The 10,770-nt window shown below is 37.7% G+C and overlaps 1 protein-coding gene across 1 annotated transcript; it reads left to right on the top strand.

Moving 5' to 3' along the window:
* The first annotated feature begins 661 nt into the window (after positions 1–661).
* Positions 662–1,925, top strand: LOC126617066 (uncharacterized). The gene has a single exon (XM_050285136.1). It carries the CDS (start codon positions 849–851, stop codon positions 1,923–1,925), a length of 1,077 nt encoding a protein of 358 aa, XP_050141093.1. The 5' UTR covers positions 662–848.
* Positions 1,926–10,770: the final 8,845 nt, after the last annotated feature.

Genomic DNA, 10,770 nt, shown 5'->3' on the forward strand with positions numbered 1-10,770 from the left:
CCAGTTCAGGGTTGATTGAAACTTTCCCAAAACACCACTTGCTACCGAAACGTGAGCAACTTTTTTCTAAATGTTTGTTAAAAATATAGGGCATTGCTATTTGCTAGTGTAGTATCTCTAAACTTTAATATTAGAAAGGCAGAAACACACTTTGGTGTCTTAAGATCATCTCCAACCCTTAGGCTAAAAGCCAAATTTTTTACCCCGGAAAATTTGGCTTTTAGCCCAGAAACATTTTTTCTGCTCCAACCCTTCTGGCCTAAAATTTTAGCCCGGAATTATTAAAGAATGAACTTAGGCTAATTTTTTTCTTAAATCAATTTAAAAAAAAAAAATAAATATGTAGATTATTGTAAATTAATTTTATGAACATTTTAATCTAAAAAAATTTAAATTCCGATAAATATTGAAAAATCATTAAATTTTTCACAAAGCAAGCTACTTTCACCAACCTTTAAACTTTCACCAACCGTTCATCTTTCACCAACCGTTCAACTCCAAACTTTCAACTTTCAACTTTCACCAACCGTTCAACACCAAACTTTCAACTTTCACCAACCGTTCAACACAAAATTTTCAACTTTCACCAACCGTTCATCAATCATCCTCTATATAAACACAGGTCCAATATTAGTTGATCACACAATCTTTCAACCTTCAATCATCCTCTATATTCATCAATCTTTTAACTTTCAAAGAGTTTTTGTTTCCTAAAAATTCTCAATATCTCATCAATGGGTGATAGAAGCAGGCGTAGCAGGGCAATGGAGATGGCACAATACCAAGCAAGGCTTGACATTGAGGATTGAGAACTGATCAACGCCGAAGCTGAACTTGTAAACTCGTTTATGCAATATGAGCACCATGGCGAATCTAGCCATCGTGGTTCTGTCACGGGGCGTTCATTCATGCAGCGTGATAGAGAAGAGTGTCATGACCAAATGATGAAAGATTATTTCATTGAGCGGCCGAGATTTCCTGCTCATGATTTTCGGAGGCGGTTTCGGATGAGGAGAGAGCTTTTTGAAGGCATCTTGAACGCAGTTGTCAATCATGACCACTACTTTGCAAGGAAGATAGATGTCGTAGGCCGACAAAGTCTATCACCTCATCAAAAGCTCACATCTGCATTTCGAATGCTAGCTAATAGGTGCTCTGCTGACTCAACTAACGAATATTGTCGACTTGCGGAGAGTACTGCTATTGAGAACTTGAAGCGCTTCTGCCAAGCAATTCAAGCCATCTATAGAGCCACATACCTTCGCAAGCCAACTCGTGAAGACTTGAAAAGGCTTCTACGCAAGGCAGACAAAAGAGGCTTCCCTGGCATGATAGGAAGTCTCGATTGTATGCATTGGGAGTGGAAGAATTGTCCTTCTGGTTGGGCTGGCCAATTTAAGGGCCGTCATAACAAGCCAACCATCGTGCTGGAGGCTGTGGCATCTTACGACACATGGATTTGGCATGCATTCTTCGGCTTTCCCGGATCAAACAACGATATCAACGTTCTTTGGTCTTCTCCTCTATTCGATGAGGTTGTGAATGGATGGGCACCAGAATTTCGATACAAGGTAAATGGTAATATGTGTGAGCTAGGTTACTACCTAACTGATGGTATTTATCCTAGTTGGTCTACCTTTGTCAAAAGTTTTTCTCATCCCGATAGTGCAAAGAAGAAATTATTTTCGCAGAGGCAAGAGTCTTACAGGAAGGATGTGGAGAGAGCATTCGGGATCTTACAAGCTCGATGGGCCATTGTTAGAGGCCCTGCACGATTTTGGCAACCCGAAATTCATACACTACATAAACTTAACAATCATATCCACCATCTTCACTTGGTGATAGACTTCGTTGAAATATTGGGATATAAGGTTCAGAGGATTCATCATCTTGAAACATACTCCTTGAGGCAGACTTTCGCATAATTTCCTTTTGCTTATTACGTAAGAATTTCTTCCTCTCTGGAGTGTATTTGCTGAGGTCCTTCATCATGAATTCAATTTCAAACCTATTTTCCTCCCTATCCGAGATTTCCTTCATTTGCAAACGCAATCAGGCCGCTTCTTCTTGGTGAGCGCTATGAGTTTCGTGCAATTTTGTAATTCCGGTAGCAAAGTCTCCACTCGTCAAATCTTGGGACTTCCCTTTTCTCTTTGCTTCCTTTTGCTTATCTCTTCCCGGGGGCCTTGCTAAAGAAGGAGATGGGGTCATTTCATTGACACCTTCATCGCCGCTTTCATTTCTCGGTGCGGCTTCACGTTGAAATAATCTTCCCCATTGTTGGTCTGCATCGATTGCCCACCTTGGACAATCCTTGAGGACGTCCCAAGCATGTTGCAACTTAAAAACTTGATTTTTTGGTATTACTCTTGTCTTGTAAATTTCCATTGCTTTGTCACCCTATGCAAAAAATACATAAAAATAATTAGTTGCAAAATAATATTATGTACATCACAAATAAAATATCAAGAAAAAAACTCACAATTTCTATGGCGCTCCTTCCACTAGGCATGCCAACCATGGCTCTCTCTAAGCTTCCCTTCCATAAAGTGCATGCTTTGTTGATAGTCTTCCACCGATCATAAACACCACCACCGTCCTGCCCGCTGCCGTTGCAGTTTTCTTGAAACTTTGCAATGATTTTATCCCACAAAACCTTTTTATTTTGATTTGTGCCAATTGCACCATCTTCACTAACAGAAACCCATGCCAAGCATAAAGAAATATCTTCCTCAAAGGTCCAATTACGACCTCTAACATACTCTCTTGCCATGTAGACTAATTTGGAAATGGAAAGAAATGATAGAAAGATAAATTGGAAGAATTGTAGGAGAAAATTGAATTTTGTGTGGATGTTTGAACAAATACATAGGTATTTATAGAGTTTTTGGGTAAATTTTGTGTTAAATAAATTTATTTAATTATTTTAGCCGTTGGATTTAAATTTGGGCCGTTAGATCTTTTTTTTACTGTTAGATTTTAGTATATTCAATCTCAACCGTTGGATTCAATGTATTTTAAAATAACATATTTTTTAAAAATAAAATTTGAATCTGGACCGTTGGATCAACCAACGGTCCTTAAATTCTGCCTGTCAAATTTTGAAAAGAGCCGTTGGGCTCTGGTGAGTGGTCGACAAGGCCTGACGTTGGGCCCCCTTCCTGTCGGGCTCCGGTTGCAACTTGAGCGCTTGGGGCGCGTGCACAAGTCAGCGGGCCGAGAGTGGCCCAAAACTGGGCGAGTCCACGCGGTTGGGGGGGGGGAATTTGGCCCAACTTTAGCATTCCCCTTTTAGCCCAATATTTTAGCTTGGGTTGGGGGATGTTTGGAGGGAATTTTGGGCTAAAAATTTGGCTTTTAGCCCAGGTTTGGAGTTGGTCTAAGGCATCACACAAAAATAATTGGACTGAAAAGTCCCTAAAACAAAAAAATCAAAAACTGACCGAATTGATAGATGAAAAAGTGCAAGGGTTTATTTATTTTTTATTTTTTTGAACAAATGATATTATCTACATTGAAGGGAAGGGATGAGCTTAGCCTCACAATGGGTTATCAATAATGTGGTTTAAATTCGCCTTTCACAAGGGTTGTAAAGAAAAAAAATTTAAGTTTGTTTTATTAGTAGAAAAAAAAGAAAAAAAAAAGAAAAAAAAATTTAAAAAGGGGAAAGATTAACAACCACTCTTCCATTTAAGACGTGTTGTTTAAGGAGATATTAACCCCACTCCTCCATTTTAGGAGAGAGATTAATATCCCATAAAATGTATAAAAATAAGAAAATACAATAAAAAAAGTAAAAATTCGTTTTATTGGAAAAAATGAAAACAAAAGGACGAGATGAATCATGAACCCCTCAAATGAAAAAAAAATAAAATAAAATTCAAACGTGGAAAATGGAAAAACTGCACCCACGTTCAGCAAAAAGCCGTTTCTATCAAACTGAATTGCCAATATATCCTTCCACAAATCTCATTTCAATCCCGAAATTAGAAAAGAGAAACATGCACAAAGTCTCCATCTTACGAAATTCTCAATTTCTTGTCAACGAGGTTTGCTACATATTATCTTATTACACGAATAGATTTTTTTTTAAATAGCAAATTCTCTCTCTAATTTTATGCCTCCACATCTCTTGATAATTTCTGTCAGTTGATCTTCTTCAATTCATCCGATCCGACGGCCAAAAATTAAAAAGGTGTGTGAGAAGTAAAATAGGGTGTGTGGATATCCCACCCCTAATCACTACTCACTTTAATTGACCGAGATTTCATAGTAGAAGTTAAGAACAAGTAACTAAAAAAATATACACAAAAGAAAACAAGTGAAACAATCTTGCATAAATAAATGCAATAAAAATTGTTTGGAAAAAGCCCACCATCCATACGAAATTAAGAATAAACCCATCAGCCACTTAGTACTACGATCTAGTGGTATTCTTCTTCAATTGTAAGGGAGAGGTCATATGTTTGATTCTAACCAAAGGAAAATTTTAACCATATTATTGCTAATCCATTATGAGGCTAAGCTCACCCCTTCTCCTTAGTGTAGATAATATCGTTTGTTCAAAAAAAATAAAAATAAATAAATAAACCCACCAGTCAAGTTAGGCAAACTAGATATTTGGTTAGCAAATATTAATTCCAGATTTGCAGGTCTGCATATAAATTGACAATATTCTACTGCTTTTCTAAGAATTAAACATTAACGTTATTTTCTATATAAAATATTTTTAGGGGCGCACAGTGAAATTGGTACCAAACAGAATATCCTGCAAATAAAAATTTAACCTTGCACAGTAGACTAGTTAAATGAACTAGTCAACTAGTTACAAGTTAGTCAGTGATATAAATAGCAGTTGCAATAACAAATCCTAACTGATCAATACATCTAACTAATCAAAGTTTGCCTAGATTAATTTCACAACAATAATTCCTAAACTTGAACACATTTACACATCAGTTCATTATGCAAATAGTAATGACAAAGCAATTATGAAACAAAGTATGCTAGATTGACTAGTCAAGCTCATTAGTCAACTAAGTATAGATTCTTCAGTTAATTAAAAGCAAATCTACGAATCAAACTTAGTTCACTACAAATTATCCTAGTCAATGACAATTCAATTCAGTGCTCATAATATGCAGTGTAAACTTAGTCGTAAATACATATCAAATAACAACTCATAGGATGAATGAAACATATGCTAGTAAATAAGATATGTGAACAAATTTAAGAGACAAAGAACACAAGAAGTTTTTGGTTGAAAAAAACCCACATCTGAGTTAAAAAACCGGGGACTCTCCACTGAGTCCAATCTATTAGTGTAAATAAGGTTCATACAAAGACCACACAAGCTCCATTCCTGGATCCTTATCTACGGAGCAGCTTTACCTTTGTCCAACATTGTCTTACACGAGATGAACTCCTTCGGTCTTCACCAAGTAGCAACTCCTCATGAGCTCTTCACCTTGTGGCACCGATATCAATTCAAATCACGAAATGATATGATGTCATGATATGCATATAAAATCTGGATTTAACAACTAGTCAATTTCTCTAGTTAAAGGGTTAAAAGAAGAAATGATGAGAATCCAAAACAAGTAAGTTTAAAGATTTGAAACTTGAAACTTGAAGAACTTGACCACAAAAATAAAACAAAACCAAGAAGAACAATGCAACCTTATTCTACAATGAATGGGTGTTTAATGCATGAACATGGTTTTGTGGCTAGGCTTTCTAATGAAGAACACAAGAGGTAACCCAAGGTTTTAAAACACTCTTTGAAAATGTAAAATTTCCTAGCTAAAATAAATGAGCAAATACAAAGATTTTAAACAAGAATTTACAAAGAAGGATTTATAAATATTTAAATAAGAATACTACTCAGAGAAGTGCTTGATGCTTCTAGGGAGTTCTGAGATGGAGAGGAAAAACAAACCCCCTCAAAATTATAAACTCTATCTAAAGAGGAAATGAAATCCTCTAACCCTATTAAAACAAATCCTTTGATTGCTACAAACAAGGTACAAAGAGACACTTGTCAAATGTATAAGCAATCTGAGCAGATCAATCTCATCTAAAAGGTGTCAGACATCCCATATGGGCTATCTTAAATTGCATGCCCAACTAGTTGGACAACAGCGAGAAAAACTGACTAGACAATCGGACTAGACAGAATGCAACACGAATATAGAAATGAAATGCACATGCATGAACAAACCTTTTAAGGTGAAATGTGCCACATCTTGAACATTTGCTCCAGTAACAACAACCTACAATCAAAGTAAAGCCTAAAACTAATTTAGCATGTGTTGTTCAATTACAATAGTTGACAAGGAAAACTAAACGTAAAAGTCTTGACTTCACACACAACGCCCGTGGTAAATAAAAGACTTTCGCACGCGCGTATGAGTGTGTAGAAAGGCTAGTTAATCAATAAAAGGCTGTTAATAAAAGTAAATAACAAACGTTTTGATCCTATTTCCTTAGTCATGGACTAATTTCTTTCCAACACTTCCCCTTTAGTCGGAGAGTGGGGATTGAGATCTCCCAATTTACGCAACAAGAGTAAGAAGACATCTTTACCAAGGGGCTTAGAGAAAATGTCGGTCAATTAGGAAGAAGGAACATATTTCAATGACAACTAAACCACCCTGTATTTTGTCTCGAAAGAAATAAAAGTTTATCTCAACATCACATGTTTGTTTTTGAAAGACTAGATTAACAACTATGTGTCGACCGGCTTTGTTGTCACAATAAATTTAGGGGTGTGCTATCCACACACCCCAAATTACTTCCCACACACCCCTTGTTAATTTCTGTCCGTTGATCTTCTTCAATTCATCTGATCCGACGGCCGAAAATTAGAAAGGTGTGTGAGAAGTAAAATGGGGTGTGTGGATATCACACCCCTAAATTTATGTATCTTCTGGATGTGGAAGTTGGAGAAGCATAACAAACTATAGAGGCAAGTGTGTTCAACATAAAAAAATTAAATGGGATTTTGCACAAGAACCTCTTCAACTAGTAGATTGTGTACAATTACCAACCAATAATTACCTCCCAAACTTTTTATTTTGGCAAATACCATTACCATCTAAACTTCATGTTTGGTGCAAATCTACCACCTAGATCAGTTACCATCCATATTGTCATTAAATCAAGTTATAATGCCAAGCATGTGAATTAATATGAGGACAATTTAGTAAATTTGATCTACATTGATTTGAAGAAAAGCAAATTACAAAAGGTAAAAGAATTCAAGAACAAATTAAGAAACTAAACACCCGCACCAATGACAATTCATTCACCACCATGGAATTACATATGGTCCTCTTGGAGATCAAAATTGAAAGTTGAAATGGGAGTGCTAGCAACCTTTGCACTAACTTTTGCATTTGGACATTTTCATTTCTTCAAATGACACATCATTTTTTTACACATAAAATAATACCCAACCCTACCTGCCTCGCCCAACCCCAAGCACTTCATCTCCTCCCCCCTTCCCCCTCTTCACCAACCACATACAAATGAGTTGAAGGAGTGAAAATGTCAAAATACAAAGAGGCACATAAACTCCTCCTCTCTCAATTTGGCCGGCCATTAAGGGAAGTTTTACTAGTATCTAAGCATCTTCCTAGTCTTCCATCTTGTCTTCACATCTCACCCTTGGTGTGGAGAATTAGAGGCACCATCTTTTTGGTGCCTGGTGAATCCTTTAACCAAATCTTCAAGAAGCAAAGGTGCAAAAAAGAAGCAAAGTTCCAAGGATTCAAGGAGCCAAATCCGTGGAGCATATGAAGAGGAATGAAGGCCCTCACATGTATGATAACCTTGTGAAAACAAGGATGAGCTTCAATGCTATGAAAGCTTAATCTTTCTTTTTTTTTTTTGGGTGAAAAGTCTTGGTTTACCATCCACTAGGCCGTGAATTTCATGGGACTTAGATTAGTTTTGAGTTCATCTTTACTTTAACTGTTAATATATGCATGTGTTGCTCAAATAATCTCTACATAGACAATATTTTTCTTCAGCTTGACCAAAGATCTGCAATATAATTTGGAATTCTGAAAGATTAGATCTTTGAGAGACAAGCAAGTAGGACTAGCTGAACTTGGCTAGCTCAGAATCAAGCAAGAGATTCGAAGGTAATTTCGATACGTATTTCGGAAAATGTCATTCTGGAAGGATTCACTCATGGTCCGTTTGTAATTATCCATCCTCAAGCGGAGCACACACTTAGAAGCATATCAGTCTACTTTGCATGCTAAACTGGAATTTCTCAAACATTATTGGACAATGAGGCTTATATTTGTTGGAAAACTACAATGTCAGCTTTCCACAACACTCTACAACTTATAATTCTAGTCTTTAATGAAGAAAATATTGACATGTTACTACAGACAATGTAAATGGAGACTTTATGTGGATTTTCATAGTTCACCTTTTATGGTTTGAACTCCAACGAGGAAAATAATCGAAGACACATTTGTCAGGTGAACAACCTTGGTCCAACCGATGGTAGCGCTTCAAGAGGTAATCAATTTTGGTTGTTTAATTATATACATGATTAATGTAGAATTTTACATACTTTAAAGATTGTCAAACAAGACTAGGGTATGGAATCATAGCAACACACACACATCGAAGACCTATCTGTCAGGTGAACAACTGTGGTCCAAACCATGGTAGCACTCCAAGAGGTAAACACTTTTGGTTATTTAATTATATACATGATTAATGGAAAATTTTACATATTTTAAAGATTTTCAAATAAGATCGGGGCATGGGATCATAACGACCCACGCGCATGAGCTACACTTTGAATTGAGTTAGCCCCAATCATGTGCAACTCCTACCTCATAAGCCTTTGACTGGTTCAAGTCTAATTCCATTAATTGACCACATGAAATACAATTTGTCAAAGAAATAACGTCATATGCAATGACTCAGGCACCTAGCATGGGCTAACATTGGGAAAGGCATATTCAGGACATGAGACTCTAAAGCTGGGAATGATGTTTTCAAATCCTCGCATGACTTTGTTTATTACTTCTTACACCATTCTTTGCGGTACTGGAAAATCCCCAATTTCTCAAATATCACATAACTTTGAAACTCTTCAAAAGTGCAAGTCTAAGATTTCAAAGTATTATTGTTAGAGGAGTTTCTTAGGTCAATACATGGCAATGACATAAACATGTTGTGAACTCACTTTGTTGAACAAAAATTGAACATAATGAAATAGATCCAACATAATTTCATGCTTTATGCCTCGTAGAAAAGGGTTTTATTATTTTGACTACGACCTGTTTATACCATATTTAGGGCCTCCGTATTTAGACCTCGTATAAATACTCGGGGGACTTAAATGTAATTATGTAATAAAGGAAGGGGTAAATATGTAATAAGTGAGGAGTCCTTATTCTATAAAAGGACCCCTCACCCTCACAATTAGAGGAAGCCAATTCCTAAGGCTCCTCACCCCCTCAAGCTTTCACCTCTCAGATAAATACAATAATCAGTGTGGACGTAGCCTAAACCTTGGGGTGAACCACGATACATCTTGTGTTATTTACATTTCATGCAGATTCACAGTTGGATTTACGTTGTACCAAGACATCTGGTTTTGTGCATCAACATTTGGCGCCGTCTGTGGGAAATGACACAAAAAGTTATGTCGGTTCTCTCTCAATTTTTCTCTTCCGCCATAAATCTGTAGAAACCCAGGAACCAAAGTCACTGCAAAAACCCATCTCTCAAAAATGCAGAGACGAAAACTCATTCTCTGGCTTTTCCAATCTCTGTCTTTCTCTCTCTAGACTCTTTCTTTCTCTCTCCTCAAATCCCTGTCTTTTTCAACCTCCGCAAAATCTGCAAAAGCTATTGTATTTCTAAAAAAGATTCCCCTGTCACCCAAAAACCCTACTCTCAGACTATGGAAACATCAATACCTTCTTTCCGTATGGGACCCTCTTATCGAGATCGCAAACCAACATCAACGGATACCCTTGGGTGTACCAGTCGAATTTCTCCTCTTGGGTCGGGTTTTCGAGTGATGGGTCAGGTGGATTTACAGGCTCGGTCGAAATAGAAGATTGCACGGCGGTGAAAGTCTTGAATGTTGATGATGCGGTTCCGTTATTGCCGCCACGAGGAAAACTCTAGTGGTCCGACTCAGATTTCATCCTTAAATATGCCAGAAGCTCATTCTTTCTCGCCCTCAAAGAATGCCAGGACCGCCGACCCAGATCTGAAGCTTTATCAAAGAAATTAGACTGGCCAAGACCCGCCTCGTTGGACTTGAACAACAATGCCTCTGTCCTCACCGAGATTAGGCGCGATAAAGAAGGGTTCAATGGCGTCTAGGAAATCGGATAACTTCCCCAATCCCGGCACACGAATCTCGGAGTTTAAAAGCATCGGAGCTCCGTCGTTGAACAGGCCAAAAAATGCTCCAGATTGAAGGATTCTACAACCTCCACCGCCCACTGGATCTCCGAGTCCGTCCATAGCGAATCCCTACGCCACGTGGGCCTCACCACCAATCCACCGGCCGAAGAGGATCGAGTTCCAGCATTTCCTGCAGTCTGACAGGACCAACAAAAACGAACACCAAATTGTGTTAAGGCTTATGATTTCGAAAACGGCGCCGTCGAGCTTGAAGAAGAGCGGGGTAAATGAGACGACGATAGTGATGGATTCCAGAGACACTTCGCTAGTGGGCTCATCTTAAGAGTGCAGATGGGGGACAACGCAGAAACCCTAAAC

This window comes from Malus sylvestris, chromosome 3 (genome assembly GCF_916048215.2).
Source record: "Malus sylvestris chromosome 3, drMalSylv7.2, whole genome shotgun sequence".
NCBI lineage: Eukaryota > Viridiplantae > Streptophyta > Magnoliopsida > Rosales > Rosaceae > Malus > Malus sylvestris.